The following is an 18,786-nucleotide window of genomic DNA, read 5'->3' on the forward strand; positions in this document are numbered from 1 at the left end:
TTTCCCCCCCTACATTTTAGTTAATCATAATAACCCCGATTCCCACTAAATAAATAAATAATTTCAGTTATTTTAGTATTTCAAGTTTAACTAAAAAGAAATGTTGTTCTTGGTAACTAGTTAAAATAAAATAAGTGTAATGTAAGTAAATATTAATTATTAAGTTGTTATAAATGTATAATTTTTATTTCAGATAACGTTTAATTAATTTAAAATAAATAAAAAATAAATAAATAAATACATTTTAAAAAATCATAAAGGAGACCTCTCTCTATTGCAATCAAAAGCCAATATTCTTCCAAATTAATCTCAATTAATAATGCTGTATATTTACCTACATCTATATATTTATTTTAAAGACAAAGTTGTTCAAATACATAGTCTAAGACAAGATTGATTCTTAAATGAAATATAATTAATTAATTCTAATACATTTTATAAGACTGAGGTAAAAATATTTATTCTTTCATTATACAGCATACTGCATTCAACACTTGCACTCTTTACAGAATGAAACATTTTTGTGACACTGCAGATTTTAGAGTGATGCCAGTTGAGCAGCATAGATAGACAAAAAGAAGACTGACCTCTGCTGGTTAAAGCAGACAGTGACACACTTGTTAGGAAATTCCCAGAGTGTCATTCTCAGTGACTGCAGACTGATCATCTCTGATGGTCTTATTTAAGTGGTTAATGAGAGGTTGGCAGCTGCTAGTACACTTAGTGGAGTGTGCTGGTTGGAGTCGTCCCTCCCAAACCACATGAAACGCTCCCTTGCCTGAGCTGTACTGTTCATTTGAGACCTCGCTGAGTGATCTCTGGGGAAGCGCCTTCTGAGCGTGTCTCCTCTGCCCTCCGTTTCCTGTTTAGGCAGGAAGTCGGTTTGATAAGCTGAGTGGTCCCACTTTGCTGTGCTCACCGGATTCCAGATGTCATCATGATGATGGCGCAGGTAGAAATGAGAGTTATGCTGGCGACGCTCATCAAGACATTTCTTACGGCCAAAACCCTTAATATGTGAACACATACATGGTGAAATGGATTTAAAGATTTGAGATATAATAAACAGAATGAGTGTTTACCTTAATGATGATCTCACCTGATCATAGACATCAATAGTTTTCTGCAGTGCTGTGCGGTTATCATGCGCTGACAACGGATAGTCTCTGCCCATTGTTTTCTGCCATTGAAAACCTCAACGTGAGAATGTTTCTTCATACAAGCATGAATCAGCATGAGAACAAGTAACAAATCATTTCTTCTAGAAATGTTCTATCTGCAACCAACTTTTTTGCAGTGATCTAATCTAATTTAACAGTAAGTAATCTAATTGCAGTCAATTACTGTCTTAAAATGAACGAAAATAGGTTGTAAATTAAAAATCAGACACATTATTAGAGGCATCAGCAATAATAAAAGTAAACATTTATTAATAGCAGTTTACATTGTTTTTATCATTTATGTATTATGCTAACAACATGCTAGTAGCTTGTCAATCAGGCTAACAGCAAATGCTAGTAACATGTTAATCATGATCAAATCATGCTAACAACATGCTAGTAACATGCTAATCGTAATATGTGACCCTGGACCACAAAACCAGTCTTAAGTCGCTGGGGTATATTTGTAGCAATAGCCAAAAATACATTGTATGGGTCAAAATTATTGATTTTTCTTTTATGCCAAAAATCATTAGTAAATTAAGTAAAGATTATGTTCAATGAAGATTTTTTGGAAAATTCCTACTGTAAACATATCAAAATGTGATTTTTGATTAGTAATATGCATTGTTAAGAACTTAATTTGGACAACTTTAAAGGTGATTTTCTCAGGATTTTGATTTATTTGCATCCTCAGATTCCAGATTTTCAAATAGATGTATCTCAGCCAAATATTGTCCTATCCTAACAAACCATATATCAATAAAAAGCTATAAGATATATACATCTCAGTTTTGTAAAATGTAACCTTATGACTGGTTTTGTGGTCCAGGGTCACATATAATCATGCTACCAACATGTTAGTAGCTTGTTGGTCATGCTCACAACATGCTAATATGCCAATATCTTGCTTATCATGCTAATAACACGTTAGCAACATGCTAATCATGTTAGTAACATCAAAGTCCCTTTAAGGCAAGTCATGTCACTCGGCGGCCATCTTTGAAACGCCTCTCGGGCAGGCAAGTGCAGCTCCTATCTCTAAGAATGGGGAAACATCAAATTCTCCAAAACTGTTCACCAAGCTTACGATTAAATTTCATGTTTTAAATCTCCAAAGAAATCCAACAAAAACTGCCTTATAAATATGGTTCCTTGTGCTCCAATAGCGTTAAAAAACTCTTATTTTTCCGGCTAAATGAGCCAGTGCGCATGTGCAGTACTGAGCGCACGTCTCAGAGTGCCAACTGTTTCTATTTGTGTATTTATATATATATATATATATATATATATATATATAATATATACACACAGTACACAAACATACAGTATGTAATCATAAACTTTTATTTTGGATGCGATTAATCGTGATTAATCGTTTGACAGCCCTACAGTATATAGTTAATTATTTATTATTCATTCAACTTATCACTTATTACTTAATAAATGTCCTTTCCAACCTATTTTGGGTTTATTTCAAGCAAGAAATATAATCATTTTTAAACAATAGTTGAGTTAAATGAATTAAATGTATATTCTGTGTGGTCTCTAAGTTTTCAAATAAAAATATAGCAGCATGACTAGTGGCTGTACAGTTTTACAAAACTGAAAGACTTTCCAAACAAATAAAAGTATTATGCTTTTAAAAAAAGGCAACTTCAAAAGATAAAAAAGGAGAAGGGAGAATCAATAAATTATTAATAACAGTCTTCCATTTCCTGAATATTAAGTAAGCATAGAAAAAGTAACCATAGTCTGACACAATATCTAATTACAAATATTTATTCTTTTGGAATTTGATTACGTAATCCAGATTACATAATCAGTTTTAACGGCACTGGCTGTAACTATTAGTAGGCCTAATAATCTAAAATATAAAATACATCTAAGTTAATGTTAGATATCACTTTATTTAATAACATTAGCTAACCTTTTCAGGATTGATGAATATTTTGGGATATCTCTCCTCTGCTTGTGTCAGGGGTTGAGGAACTCCATGTGCCAGCATTGAACCTGTGCTTGTACAAAGATCACGTGTTTGTCCATTCTGTGTCACGCCTGTGTGAAAAAACTGGAAAATAGGAGAAATAAAGAAAAAAAAACGAGGCTAGAGCGGTGTAAAAATTCAGGCTAAACGCTTTTATAGGTAAGGCTAGTTAAAGAAGTGTACTTATCTTACCCAGTTTTCACTCTTGTTCTTCTTATTAAAGTATCTCTTGCCTCTTTCACTCATTGTCACTGCAAAAACTCAAAATAAACGCAAAACTAAAGGCATTCCTAAACGCAGGTGAACTCAGGTGAACGAGCGCAAACAGTGATTTTGTAACCATGGAAACAGAACGCAAACGCTATTCATAAGCACTTAAAACAAACAAGCAAACAAACTAACACAATTACAATAAATATTTGCATTTTCAATATGTAATATATAGAAATATCGAGGTTTGAAATTATATCGTAGAATGATATGTCGTTTAATTTAATATAAGTTTATTTATATTATAACAAATACAAAATTCAATAGGCTGTTAAAACATCTATTTATGTTTATTATATGTGACCCTGGACCACAAAACCAGTCTTAAGTAGCACGGGTATATTTGTAGCAAAAGCCAAAAATACATTGTATGGGTCAAAATGATCGATTTTTCTTTTATGCCAAAAATCATTAGCATATTAAATAACGATCATGTTCCATGAAGATATTTTGTAAAATTTCTACCATAAATATATAAAACTTGATTTTTGATTAGTAATATGCATTGCTAAGAACTTCATTTGGACAACTTTTAAGGCGATTTTCTCAATATTTAGATTTTTTTTGCACCCTCAGATTCCAGGTTTTCAAATAGTTGTATCTCAGACAAACATTGTCCTATTTTAAATCTTATTTACTCAGCTTTCAGAAGACGTAAGAATCTCAAATTTACACTTATGACTGGTTTTGTGGTCCAGGGTCACATATTATTTAAATTTATTATCAATATAGATGTATATCTAATAGCCTATAATCATTTATAGACTAGTCACATAAATTCAATATATAAAATTTCGCGGATTCATTTCATAATTTAAAATATCACATTTTAAATAACATAAACACCGAATCTGACGTAATTATTTTAGTTTAAAATACCGCAAATTTGTTTATATAATATATAAAAATCGAATACATACAAATAAACCGATATTCCTGAAACAATAGGTATTTATTACACGATATAACTTATATATTCGAAATATATATTCATACTAATGTGTTTAAAAAGTATTTGTAGAATTATACCTCAAAAACACAGTAAAACTTTTAACGCATTTCTACATGTTTCCACTCCATTCTAGAAAGCGGCGTGCCTGACGTCACGTGTACTTCCGGGTGAGGGATACAGTAAGTTTGTAGTGCTCAGTGAGGTGATAGACACAGACTTTCCTCAGAGAACTGCGTTTATTTTTCATTTTTTAGTCGTCTGAGAGTTATCGATTAATCTGAGAGATTTCGGTATGGCACAAATATATCGATATTTAAGATGAAACAGCGAGAAATGTGATGTAGAAAGCAACATGGTCTGCTGTGTGGTTCAAGAGTAGTTAGAAAAGAAGATTTGTGAGAAGCTACTGTTTATAAGTGAAAGAATCGGTGATTGTGTAATTTGTACGTTACTTTCGTCGTTTTGTGGAGGTTCTGGATGGATGAATGTGGTGGATATGAGCTCTCAGGATAAGACGACAGACTCTGATCCCAGACATGAGGAGGATCAGAGCAGCTCTGCATCTGAAGACAACAAACAGGTCTGATAGCACACATAATGTACCACTGTAAGAGACTGTCATTATATACTGCAGCATTTCTCACTGTCCTGTTGCACTGATTATGTGTTAATGTTGCATTGCATTTATGGAAATGTGGCTGGATTGTTATACAATCAGGAGGTTAAAGCTGTTAAGTCCTATTGAGATGAATGGTGACTTGCAAACTAACAGTTGTCTGTTTTTAGGTTATTTGTCTGGGCAACAATGAAGTGAAGAGTCGTGCAGTAGTGAAGTACTCAGCCGCTCCGCCGTCCTCCTCCTATGCTTTACTACAGGAGAAGACTGACCTCAAGCTGCCACCAGCAAACTGGCTGCGAGAAAATACTCAGCTGGGCACTGCGGGGACCACCGTACTTGGGTCCAGCAGGAAAAGCAAACCCTTTTCCAGGTATCACTACTATTTTAGATTTAGATTTATGTATTTGGCAGATGATTTTATCCAAAGCGACTTGCATTTCATTTTCGTTGCTTTCCCTGGGAATCAAACCCATGACCATGTTTGAGCTACAGGAGAGCTCACGTTCCTTTTAATATGTGACCCTGGACCACAAAACCAGTCATAAGGTTAAATTAGAGATACATCTATTTGAAAATCTGGAATCTGAGGGTGCAAAAAAATCAAAATCCTGAGAAAATCACCTTTAAAGTTGTCCAAATTAGGTTCTTAACAATGCATATTACTAATCAAAAATTACATTTTGATACATTTACAGTAGGAATTTTACAGAAAATCTTCATGGAACATGATCTTTACTTAATTTCCTAATGATTTTTGACAAATCAATAATTTTGACCCATGCAATGTATTTTTGGCTATTGCTACAAACATACCCCAGCGACTTAAGACTGGTTTTGTGGTCCAGGGTCACATATGAGCTTTCATGTGTTTATTATGTGTGTATTACATTTTATATCACATTTAATGTTATATGTACATACACTACCAGTCAAATGTTTTTGAACAGTAAGATTTTTAGTGTTTTTTTTTAAGAATTATCATCTGCTCCCCAAGCTTGCATTTATTTGATCCAAAGTACAGCTAAAACAGTAAAATGTAAAATACTTTTTAAAATAACTGTTTTCTATTTGAATATTTTTTTAAATCTAATTTATTCCTGTGATTCCAAAGCTGAATTTTTAACATCATTACTTGTCACATGATCCTTCAGAAATCATTCAAATGTTCTGATTTTCTGCTCAAAAAACATGTATTATTGTTATTATGTTAAAAACAGCAAAGTAGATATTTTAATTTTTTTATGAATAGAAAGTTCAGAAAAACAGCATTTATCTGAAATAAAAGTCTTTTGTAACATTATATATGATCACACAAAATTATATTGACAAGCTTTTGAATGTTTTGTTTCAGATAAATGCAGATCTTTGGATCTTTCTATTTATCAAATGTTTTAAATATTGATTATAATAATAATTATAAGAATAAATGTTACTTGAACAGCAAATCAGCATATTAGAATGATCTCTGAAGGATCATTTGACGCTGAAGACTGGAGTAATAATGCTGAAATATAGCTTTGATCATAGGAATAAATTACATTTTAAAATGTATTCAAATAGAAAGTAGTCATTTAAAATAGTAAACATATTTCACAATATTACTACTTTGCTGTATTTTGGATAAAATAAATGCAGGCTTGGAGAGCAGAAGAGACTTCTTTGAAAAACATTAATAATTTTACTGTTCAAAAATGTTTGACTGATAGATGATTCAGACTGATTTAGATGACAGTGAAGCTGATCTTTTCATGCATTCTTGTGTTTTCTTTATTAATTGTAGTTTTGGGATGGCGTACGACTTCATCGACTGTATAGGTGATGATGTTGATGTTGTTTCTGATTCAGAGGTGAGTCTGTTGTATTGGGAGTGCAAACTCTTTAGGTATTAAATGGCTTTCAAGAATACTTGATTCTGATTGGTTGAGCATGGGGATCTGCTGTCACATTTTTGTATAATAATGTTAGATTATATAATAGAATGTTATGAAAAGAAAACAGTTACAGTGCTACATAGTTAATTGTTTAAAAGTGACTTTAAAACATTTATAATGTTACAAAACATTTATTTAAAAAAAATGTTTTTTTGAATGTTCCAATCATCAAAGTCTGTTTTGAACATTGAACATTGATAATAATAAGAAAATATTGGCATGTTAGACTGATTTCTAAAAAAATAATCTGACACTGACGACTGGAGGAGTAATGCTGAAAATTCAGCTTTGCATCCCAGGAATAAATTACATTTTAAAATATATTAATATATATATATATATATATATATATATATATATATATATATATATATATATATATATATATATATAAAAACATATATAATAAATTGAAATAATACTTCACAATTTTATTGTTCTTACTGTATTTTTGATAAACTAAATACAGCCTTGCTAAGAGAATTTTTGAATGCCTTATTTATTACTTGTTTTTTCTTAATTTAAACAGAACATCAAGAAGTTGCTGAAGATCCCCTACAGTAAGTCTCATGTCAGCATGGCTGTCCACAGAGTGGGCGGCACACTACTGCTTGATGAACTGGACATTCAGGAACTGTTCATGAGGTCATCACAGGTAACAGGAATTAATCACCTTATTTTTCCATGTAACGTTCTAGTGGCTATTCCCCAAACCTTAAAAAACAAAATAAAAGGAGTGTTTATGCCATTTTAAGATTAACCTAACATTGTGACTGCCCTGTAGACTGGTGACTGGACATGGCTGAAGGAGTTTTACCAGCGTCTCATTGACCAAAAGTGGCAAAGAAAGAAGAAAAGTAAAGAACACTGGAATGAGAAGGCCATCCTTTCCAAATTTCTCTATTACAGGTGAGAACTGACTTTGTACAATTGTGTAATTGTCCCCTGACAGCACAGATTTCATCCTTTACATTTTCAACACTCTCCTGTGTTTCAGTATTAACAGTGATGGGACTGCAGTGCCTGTGCCATCAGATACAGAGCATGGGGCAGAGGAGGGTTGTGGGACAGCAGCCGAAGGATCGTCTTGGCCTGCCACTTTCAACAGTCCCACCACTGAATCTGAGGAGTCTGCGATGCCCAATGAGGTGCGGTCAGCCTTTCCTCTACTTCTCATTTTTCATGTCATGTGCTTTCAGTGTTTCTGAGGCTGAATCATTCTGTTTACTTGTGTCTTTCAGGAGCAGGTGGACACATACACTTTAGGTCACGTGTCTTCAGTTCCCAAAGAGCAGAATCTGCCCACATTGTTCAATGAAGGAGAAAACAGTCAGGTAATAGCATTTACCTAACGTTCCCTAACTTCCAGTCATATCTTGCACCTTTACAATATTTTAGAAAACATTAAATGTAAACGTTATATGTTTTTGAAAAGTTATATGTAGATATGTGACCCTAAATTTTTTTTAAATGAGATTTGATGATGAGATTTCTATTGATGTTAGGGTAGGACAATATTTGGCTGAGATACAACATTTGAAAATCTGGAATCTGAGGGTGCATAACAATCAAAATATTGAGAAAATTGCCTTTAAGGTTGTCCAAAAGAAGTTCTTAGGAATGCATATTACTAATCAAAAATTAAGTTTTGATGTATTTATGGTAGAAATGTACAACATATCTTCATGGAACATGACCTTTACTTAATATCCTAATGATTTTTGGCATAAAAGAAAAATCTATAATTTTGACCCATACAATGTATTGTTGGCTATTGCTACAAATATATCCATGCTACTTATGACTGGTTTTGTGGTCCAGGGTCACGTTTTTTTTTTTTTTTATTAAAATTGAAATAAGTTTACATAGAACATTTTCAAAAATGCTGTTTAACAAAAATATTTCATATATATGTATTTTTATAAATATTTGTATTTTGACTTGCTAGTCTTCTTTACCTCTCTCACTGTCTCAGGGTTTGAGAAATGACTTTGTCCGCAATATTTTATGGACATTTGAGGACATCCACATGCTTGTGGGATCAAATATGCCCATATTTGGAGGTGGTCGATACCCAGCAGTCAGTCTACGACTCAGGTTAGAGTTCTACATTTTCTACATTTTATTTATTTTTTGTTGCTTTTTTGTGTGCCATTTCATATATTTTTAGGATATATTTATCTGGTTTTGAATTCTTTGCAAATTTATTCAAATTGAAGGCTAAATTTTATATATTTACTAATTTTCAAAGTTTGCGGTCAGTAAGGTAAAAATGTTCTGTTCTATTTAACAAGAATGTAATCTAATTTGATAGAAAGTGACCGAAGACATTTATTATATTACAAAAAATATATATTTCAAATAAATGTTGTTTTTAGCTTTATATTCATCAAAGAGTCCACAAAATATTAAGCAGAACAACTGTTTTTGTTGCTAAATCTCTAAACCTTTGAATAGTTTATTACACACTCTACTATATATAACTCTATATTTAAGTATTTTATATTTTTATTTTAAATACTGACTTTGTCCAAACAGGGACAACAACAAACCAATCAACGTTCTCACAGGAATTGATTACTGGCTGGATAATTTAATGTGTAATGTACCAGAGCTGGTCATGTGCTTTCACGTCAATGGCATTGTGCAGGTAAGATGATTTGGTGATTATTAAATACATTTGCACATATTGCTGTACAAGAATGTTTGGTTTCCAAACAACTCTCATCTCGTATACAGAAATATGAAATGATAAAGACAGAGGACATCCCAAATTTGGAGAAGTCCACATTCTCGACGCGAGTTGTGAAAGACATTGCACAGAACATCCTGTCATTCCTGAAATCCAACTGTACCAAAGAAGGACACACATACTGGCTCTTCAAAGGTAGGCAGCTGACTTTCTCTAGTTTGCTTTCAAACTGCTTTATCTCGAGTCACACCTTGCTAATGGCTGTCTGTTTTGTCCACCTAGCTAGTGGAAGTGACATCGTGAAGCTGTATGACCTCACTACTCTGTGTGAGGAGGCAGCAGAGGAGAAATGCCAGAATCCCTTCACACTTCCTGTAGCGGTGCTTCTCTACAAGTATAATTTACATTCATAACTACTTTCTCATATTCTGTTGATTACGTTTCCCAATCAGCATCAGAGACAATTCTTTTTGGTGTTTAATAGAGTTGCTAGCAATATGATGCTTAAGAAGAGCCAAAACAGGAAGAACTATGGGACCATCAGAACACTGTTGCTCAACTGTATTAAACTGCTGGATGAAGAGCGACATCCACAGGTGTGTAGCTTTATTGCTTTACTAATAATTTACTTTCATTTTCTAAGGTCATGTGTGAATTCTGACCGTTTTCTTTTGTTTTCTGGTTTAGATCATCGCTTCTGCTCACTACATGTTGGCAGAACTCTTTCAGCTGGATGATGCGAGTGAGGACGAGGGGAACGGGGAGTCCCTGAGAGGCGGGGGTTCTGAAGACAGTTACAGTGATGAAGAGGAGGAGGAGGAGGAGGAAGATGAAGACGAGAGCTGCTCCTTCAGCACTTCCTCTCAGCCGCAGGATGACTCCAAAGCTGTGGCTGTCATCAAGTCTGTCGGGGAGCTGTCAGTTCCAGAGAAATACAAGAGCACACATCAGATCAGAGTAGGATATCAGTCTGAAGGATATCAGCACATTTTTTTTGTGTGCTAAACGAATATTATTGAATATAAGCTGTCTGATGTATAGTAGAAGTTAAAATGGTCTGTTTAGATGTTGGTAAATTTATTTATTTCCACCTTGCATGAATTTGCACAATGAATTTATTACATTAGCATTATGTTGCATTCCAGCCCAACTGTGCGTTTCCGGTGTCACAAGACAAGGAGGTGAAGTCCAGACTTGTTCTCAGCTACGTTTTGAAGGTAAGAGAACGAGAATAATATTTGTTATAGTTTTCCATCCATCCATACATCATTCTATCTTGTCCATCCATCCATCCATCCATCCATCCATCCATCCATCCATCTGTCATTCTGTGTTGTCCATCCATTGTTCTCTCTTGTCTGTCCATCCATCCACCCATCGTTCTATCTCGTCCATCCATCCACCCATCCATTATTCTGTCTTATCCATCTGTCCGTCCATCTATCATTCTGTCTTGCCCATCAATTGTTCTATCTTGTCCGTCCATCCATTCATCCATTATTCTGTCTTGTTCGTCCGTCCATCCATCCATTCATCCATTATTCTGTCTTGTCCATCCGTCCGTCCATCCATCCATCCATCATCCGTACATCATTCTGTTTGTCCATCTTGGCCATCCATTGTTTCTTTCTTGTCCGTCAATCAGCCCATCCCTCCATCATTCTATCTTGTTCATCTTATTCTTGTTGTCTATTCATCCATTTTTCCTTTTTAATCTTGTCTATCCATCTGTTCTTTCTTGTGCATCCATCCATCCATCCATCCATCCATCCGTCATTCTGTCTTGTCCGTCTGTCCATCCATCCATCATTCTATCCATCCATCAATCCTTCTATCTTGTCCATCCGTCTGTCCATCTATCATTCTGTCTTGTTTGTCAATCCATCCATTATTCTGTCTTGTCCGTCCATCCATCCATCCATCCATCCTTCTATCTTGTCCATCTGTCCATCTATTATTCTGTCTTGTTCGTCAATCCATTCACCATCCATCTGTCCATCCATCCATCATTCTGTCTTGTCTGTCTATCCGTCCATCCATTTATTGTTCTATCCCTCCTGTCCATCCATCCATCTTTCTATCTTGTCCATCTATTTTCATTCCATCCATTATTCTATCTTGTTCATCCATCCATCCATCACGCAATCTTGTCCCTCCGTCCATCTATCCATTACTTTAACGATTTATCCATTGTTCTATCTATTTTCCCGATCTATCCATGTCTGTCCATTCATCCATCCATCATTTTGTCTATCCGTCTGTCCATCCATTGTTCTATCTTGTCCGTCAGTCGATCCATCCATCATTATATCTTGTTCATCTATCCATCCATCCATACATAATGAACATAAACACTAAAGCAAAACCTTATCTGTGTATTTAGGGTTTAAAAGCCGTGGACAACAGCATAAAGAAAGAGAGTGACCTTCCTTCGGCCGACCCCAGCACACCTATCCCTCTAAAATATGAGGAGCGGAGTCAGAACGGAGCCAGAGATGTAGAGAAAGAGATCGCTCTGCTGCTGGACAGAGGTCAGTCATTCCATCCATTCCGTTAATCAGAGTTTCTTCATCCACTATTTGATTATATATATGGTGATCTCATTCTCCATCTTGGGTTACACAGTCGGTTCGTGCAACAATGAGTTGAAGGTACCAACACGCTCTGGGATGTTACCTGGCACATGGCAGCACCGCATGAAACTGCAGCTGTTCCTGAAAGCTTCAAAAGCATACTACGTCCTGTCAGATGCTGCAACCAACCTCCTGAAATACGGACGGGCACTGCGTTACATCAAACTAGCTCTACAGTGCCACGGTAAGAACAAGCAGCTTTCAGTATTGTCAGAAAACTTCAAAGGTCATAAAGTGCTGTTCAGAAGAGCTAATCTTTTCAAACTTGATCGATATATGCCTTCTCTCTCTCTGTAGATGCATATTGCTCCATCAGTGGTGGTCTCCACCCACAGGTGCTTTTGTTCCACTGTCAATGTCTGTCTCTATGTGGAGATGTGCAGCTCATGTTGGCCCAGAATGCCTCGAACAGAGCCGCGTATCTGGAGGAGTACAACTACCAGACCAAAGACGACCAGGAGATCCTTCACTGCCTACACCGCGAGAGCTCCTGCCAAGGTCTGAACGTTAGATCACACACTCTTTGTGCTGTAGAGATTCTAGAGTAGCTACTGTAATTAATGCAAAAGCAATGTGGAGTGGGATTTTGGACAAATGAGTGGGGTAGATACTAAAACTCCTGAAAGAGGCAGTGTCTTATAACATTTGAACATTGACATTGTTTTTTCTTCAGCCTTTAGCATGGCCACTGACTTGGCCTCAGACCCAGAGTACCAGCTGATTGTCAGCAGTAAGTGTTACGAGGCCGCCCATGACCTTTTGACCTCAGGAGTTCTAAAGGACCTGGAACAGGAGCAGCTGGGTCAGGTTCTGAAACGGCTCGGGAATATCCGCAATGAGATGGGCGTCTTCTATATGAACCAAGCTGCGGCCATGCAGGCGGAGAAACAAGGAGGTGAGGGCTTCTTGAGTATCTATTACAGATGTTGAGGTGGTTTGTCAAATCCTCTGACAAATATCTTGAGATCTGTTTGTGAAGTGTTGCTTTTTCTTCCTCCAGTGCGCAGGAGTGTTTGCGTGGCTGAGCAGGAGCTGTGGAAGAAGAGTTTCTCGTGTTTTGAGAAGGGCATGCAGGATTTCAATGCAATTTCAGACTCGGTGAACACAGCCCTTCTGCTTTGTAACATCGGTCGACTCATGCGGATCTGCGCTCAGGCTCACTGCATCATGACATCAGAGCACAGCCGCGGTGAGTTTTCTCCGGAAGAGACCCTCTACTACAACAAGGTTAGTCACACATACGGTCTAGAACATTTAAAGGGAACCCCAGGTATAAGGACTTCTATGTCTTAATATAATGTAAATGGTTAAGAAATTAAAAAAAACCATGAAAGACTTAATTTTGAAAATCCATTTTGATGATGTAAAATGGTTGCATTTTTACTGCAACACAACTCAGTAAATAAAATACTGATATGAGCAACATTGTGCACTAAAAATAGCAACATGTAGGGTTTGTAGCGTACTAAATGTAACCATTTCACATCACTGAAGCAATGGTGCCCCCATAGTCCAAAATAAATAACATAAAAATCACGAATACGTTATATGTTGTATTAAGCCATACAAGTCTTAATACCCGGGGATGTTTAACAGCTTCTGCAATGCAGTTTGATTGGCGATAATAATAATAATAATAATAAAAATAATAGTAGTTTCATTATTTTTATTATTAAGAATTTCTCTTGTATATGGACACGAAGGGTCTTTATTCTTATTCTTCGCAACATTGACATAAATATAATAATCCTAATTTAAGACACTGATCCAAAGCATGTACAAATAAGAAATTATGAATATTATTGTATTAATTATAAATTTTAATGAAAAATGTTATCTTAATATAATAATATTAATAAAAGATTTTGTACCTAAAACAATAGTACTATAATATTACTTTTTTCATTTTTATATCCCTTTGATTGAGGTGTCTTTAAGCATTATATAAAGATTATTATTAATAATAACAACAGAAAGTGGGTCCTTGCTGCTGTATCTATTTCTCTCTCTCTCCATCACCAGGCGATAGATTACTATCAGCGGGCGCTGAAGTCTCTGGGCTGCAGGGAGAGTCACTCAGCCGTCTGGGACTCTGTAAACTGGGAACTCTCTACAACATATTTCACACTGGCCACACTTCTCCAGGACTACGCACCGCTGTCCCGTAAAGCACAGGAGCAGGTACCACACACACTTTATCCTGTCTGTACACCAGAGGTTGCGTTAACCGAAAATGGTCCGTCATTGACAGAATTTTTTTTTATCAGTGATGGAAAAAATCTGGAGGTTCTCCGTCACTTAAACTGAGGGTGATCTATTGTAATTTAACTGTAATTCCCACCCCTGTCCAGTTGGTGGCGAGTGCGTTCCAGTGTAGCAGCAGAGCACAAGATCCAAAACAAAATGAAACTATCACAAACCTTTTGCTATGCGTTTGATTACGCACAGGCGAGTACCAGGTGTAAGCTACAGAGATCTATCAAGCCACATTACAGAGTGCCAAAAAAGTATTTTAATTAAATGAACAAAATTTGAAATCTGAGTTTCATATCAGAAGTAGCGCAGAACCTATTGTGATTTATTGGATAGGAGGCGCACTATTCATTCTGTTCATTCATCAACTGGAAACAGCATAGATCATAAGATCGATTAGGATTTAAGAATCGATAATGGCTCTAAAAATGAGAATATTAAATTGAATGTAATATTAAAATAAATGCAATAAAATGTGTTATTATAATTAAAATATGAAAATTGAAATGACTGGTAGTAATAGATTATGACGCAATTTGTACGACCCTGTCCATCCAAATGACGGACAATGTTAAGTCTAACGCAGTCTGTGCTGTACACACTGCTGAAACGTTGAACTCCACTTGACATAAGTGTACCGTGTTTCAGATCGAGAGGGAAGTCACTGAGACCATGATGAAGTCCCTGAGGTACTGTGACCTGCAGACAGAATCCGCTCGCCAGCCGCTCTACCAGTACAGAGCAGCCACAATCCACCACAGACTGGCTTCAATGTACCACAGCTGCTACCGCAACCAGGTACAGTATCAAACACATGGATTTGTACACCTTTATCTTCAACATACAATAATCCTTAACATATACTCTTTTCTCAGGTTGGAGATGAGAGCGTTCGTAAGCAGCACAAAGCACTGGCAGAGCAGCATTACAGTAAGGCCGTGCGGCTCTTCATTAGTCTGAGTGACGCCCCGTGTGAGCTCCTCCGCACTCTTTTGGAGAGAGTGGCCTTTGCTGAGTTCACCATGGCGGGTGAGAAACACAGCTTGAAGGAAATAATAGTTGTGAGAGGTTGATGGGACACAAGTAGAACCTCATATCGGATGTTTTATTGTGTTTTCCAGGTCAGAACAGCAGTGCTGTGAAACTAAAAACTCTGACGGGAGCTCTAGAGGTCATGTGTGAAACACGGCACGCTTTCAAACTCATTCATAAAGAGCTGCTGGAGCAACAGGAAAAGGTGTATACACAGACATTTAATAATATTTAATAATAATAATATATATCCCTTGGATAAATGTCTTATTTTACAGTTATTTTATTAAGATATTCATATTTATTATTATCATTAATAATAATAATATTAATACTTTTTAATTTGGCCCTTGGATAAATCCCTTGGATTAAATGTCTTGTATTAAGATTATTATTTTAAGATTACAATTTATTATTATTATTATTATTATTAATAATAATAATAAATATTAATACTTATTTTTCATTTACGAATCCCTTGGATAAGAGTTGTGTTATATTTATTATTAATAATAACAAATTTGTCTATAAATATATTAATAATAATCACCTTATTTATTGGATTTTTTTTAAAACATTATTATTAATATCAATAATGATTTTTTTATTTGTAGGTCCCTTGGACAAAAGTGTCTTATATTAATTTGAATTACAATTAGTACATACTAACGAACATTAGAAAATGTAAGTATGTGGAAGTTAGCCAAAGGCTAATTTACATCCCTTGTCCCTTGGCAGGACAATTAATTATTAATTAATTATCATATTACATATGAGTTATTATTAATTATAGTGTAATATATTAAGATAATTATATTAACATATTTATTATCATCATTTTATCTATCATTATTAACAATAATTATAATGTCTCATTTGTAAGTCCTTTGCATAAATCTATAATAATAATAATAATAATAACAACAACAATCTTATTTATTTGATTATGTTTGCTTAAGATTTTGTTTATTATTATTATTATTATTAACAATAACAATTTCTCATTCATAAGTCCATTGGATAAAAAGTGTAATATATTAAGATTAATATTTATTATCATCACTATTATTTATAATAATAATAATAATATTATTCATTATTATTATTTTTATTTCTCATTTGTCATCCCTTGCATGAATGTGTCTTTAAAGATGATAAATAATAATCATCATCATCATCTTATTTATTTAATATTTTTTTTATATATATTATTTATATAGTAACAATAACGCTTTTTTTTATTTGTAAGTCCCTTGGACAAAAGTGTCTTATATTAATAGTATTATATGAATTAATAATAACAATAACAATAAATATTTTTTATTTAAGTCCCTTGGATAAAAGCGTGACATATTAAGATAATTATATTAAGATTCATATTTATTATCATTACTATTATTACTAATAATAATAATTTCTCATTTATAAGTCCCTTTTATGAATGTCTATAAAGATTATATTGACAATAATAGTCATCACTGTCTAATTTATTTATTTTTATTTTTTAAGATTTTGTTTATTCATTTTATTATTATTATTATTATTATTATTAACAATGATGCTTTCTCATGTGTAAGCCCCTTAGGCAAACATGTCCAATATTAATACTACATGAATTATTGTTATTTATTGTTACAGTAATTATATAATAACAATAATTGCTCTTTATGAATACATAGTTCTCTGTGTTGAATGGTCAGTTTGACACTGTTATGTGCTGTTTGTTGACAGATGTTGACGCCAGAAGACTCAGACAAACCTGAAGAACTCCATTCAGATAGTTCTTCTTCCTCTGAGCTCAACACCGAAGAGGTTGTGAAGTTGATTGGCGTCTTTGAGCCCAGTTTTTCCTTCCTCCTGCTGCAAATGATCAAACTCAGCACTGCAAGCAAACGCAAACTCAGGTGAGAGATACAAAAATGTAACACTTCAGTACCTTATTCCATATAAACTCAATTAATGCTACAGATTTAGTATCATTGCTATCTAACAAATGGTATTATAATGTTTCATTACGTGGCAACTAATGTGTATGTGGTGGTTTTGTCTTTTCATATGCAGTGGTAAAGAAGAAGAGCAGGTGAAGACCTACAAAAATGTATATTCTCGCCTCCTGAGGGCCGAAAAGTCCGTCCCGCTCATCCAGCGGGTTTCTCTTTTCATGGAGCTGCTGGATCAGCTAAAACCACCAACAGGAAGTGAAGAAGCAAGAGCATCATCTTGAGAATCAAATCTGAGGGACTTCCTGACAACATAAATGTCAAGCATGCGACAGTTTAGAGTTGAAACAACCTTGCTTTTACAAAAGCAATCACAGCTGATATAAAGATGATACTAAAAAAAAAGTTTCAGCTAGTTTCGGCAAGTGACTTGGAATAAAAAAAAAATTATACAACCCTCACCAGCAGTGCCTTTCTTCTGCTCACATTATGCTGGACATCCTACGAGAGATGGGTTGATAATTATAATAATAAATCCAAACTGTGCAGTTGTTTGTACAGCAGATATTTATTGCTAGCAAGACAATATGTACAAAATGTGAAACTGTGGTTTTGTTTTACACACTTTTTACTGGAAAGCACACTCACAGGCTTTTCTTTTTCTGGGGCATAAGCTAGTGAATTGTAAAAACAAAACAAACAAAAAAATGCAGGTTTTCAATAAAAATGTGCAATAATTATTAAAGGTCAATGCAACGGGGGTGATTATCCAGATACAGTATTGTGAACGTGTGACTGCTTTGCTTTGAAATCTTTAATAAAGTTAAAAAGCTGCTCAATGTCAGTTAAGTGTTATGTTTTTTTTTATCACAACAAAAACTTTTAGCTTTAAAATTAAAGCAGTGAAACCCACAGCATGTACATGTACAGTTGAGGTCAAAAGTTTACATACAACTTGCAGAATCTGCTAAATGTTAATTATTTTATCAAAGTAAGAGGGATCATACAAAATGCATGTTATTCTTTATTTAGTACTGACCTGAAGAAGATATTTCACACACAATATGTTTACATATAGTCCACAAGAGAAAATAATAGTTGAATGTATGAAAATTACCAAGTTCAAAAGTTTACGTACACTTGATTCTTAATACTGTGCTGTTTTTGTTTAGTGATAGTTTTTCATGAGTCCCTTGTTTGTTCTGAACAGTTAAACTGTCTGCTGTTCTTCAGAAAAATCCTTTTCCCAGATTCTTTGGTTTTTCAGCATTTTTGTGTATTTGAACCCTTTCCAACAATGACTGTATGATTTTGAGA

General features: G+C 34.6%; 2 protein-coding genes across 2 annotated transcripts; one reads left to right on the top strand and one right to left on the bottom strand.

The window, feature by feature from the left end:
* Nucleotides 1-462: 462 nt before the first annotated feature.
* tex36 (testis expressed 36) lies at nt 463-3,837 on the bottom strand. Its single transcript, XM_073826448.1, has 4 exons — nt 3,340-3,837; nt 3,091-3,231; nt 1,100-1,180; nt 463-1,009 (listed from the first exon to the last, which is right to left on the bottom strand). Exons 1-4 carry the CDS (start codon nt 3,391-3,393, stop codon nt 683-685), a joined length of 603 nt encoding a protein of 200 aa, XP_073682549.1. The 5' UTR covers nt 3,394-3,837; the 3' UTR covers nt 463-682.
* A 710-nt stretch (nt 3,838-4,547) lies between these two features.
* On the top strand, nt 4,548-18,313 carry edrf1 (erythroid differentiation regulatory factor 1). The gene is made up of 25 exons (XM_073826956.1): nt 4,548-4,949; nt 5,156-5,358; nt 6,769-6,835; nt 7,449-7,574; nt 7,704-7,828; nt 7,917-8,067; nt 8,161-8,253; nt 8,895-9,016; nt 9,458-9,569; nt 9,659-9,806; nt 9,894-10,005; nt 10,096-10,207; nt 10,299-10,568; nt 10,757-10,828; nt 11,995-12,142; nt 12,237-12,428; nt 12,542-12,742; nt 12,918-13,139; nt 13,245-13,471; nt 14,267-14,425; nt 15,146-15,295; nt 15,373-15,526; nt 15,619-15,734; nt 17,261-17,433; nt 17,591-18,313. The coding sequence occupies exons 1-25, from the start codon at nt 4,851-4,853 to the stop codon at nt 17,751-17,753; spliced, it is 3,717 nt and encodes a 1,238-aa protein (XP_073683057.1). The 5' UTR covers nt 4,548-4,850; the 3' UTR covers nt 17,754-18,313.
* The last annotated feature ends 473 nt before the right edge of the window (nt 18,314-18,786 follow it).

Source organism: Garra rufa, chromosome 21, assembly GCF_049309525.1.
Source record: "Garra rufa chromosome 21, GarRuf1.0, whole genome shotgun sequence".
Taxonomy (NCBI): domain Eukaryota; kingdom Metazoa; phylum Chordata; class Actinopteri; order Cypriniformes; family Cyprinidae; genus Garra; species Garra rufa.

Coding starts and splice junctions, on each gene's coding strand:
- tex36 (XM_073826448.1), bottom strand. CDS start 3,393: ATGAGTGAAAGAGGCAAGAGATACTTTAATAAGAAGAACAAGAGTGAA. Junction 3,232..3,339: donor AGAACAAGAGTGAAAACTGG/GTAAGATAAGTA, acceptor CCTATTTTCCAG/TTTTTTCACACAGGCGTGAC. Junction 1,181..3,090: donor TATTCATCAATCCTGAAAAG/GTTAGCTAATGT, acceptor TTTCAATGGCAG/AAAACAATGGGCAGAGACTA.
- edrf1 (XM_073826956.1), top strand. CDS start 4,851: ATGAATGTGGTGGATATGAGCTCTCAGGATAAGACGACAGACTCTGAT. Junction 4,950..5,155: donor CATCTGAAGACAACAAACAG/GTCTGATAGCAC, acceptor GTCTGTTTTTAG/GTTATTTGTCTGGGCAACAA. Junction 5,359..6,768: donor AAAAGCAAACCCTTTTCCAG/GTATCACTACTA, acceptor TATTAATTGTAG/TTTTGGGATGGCGTACGACT.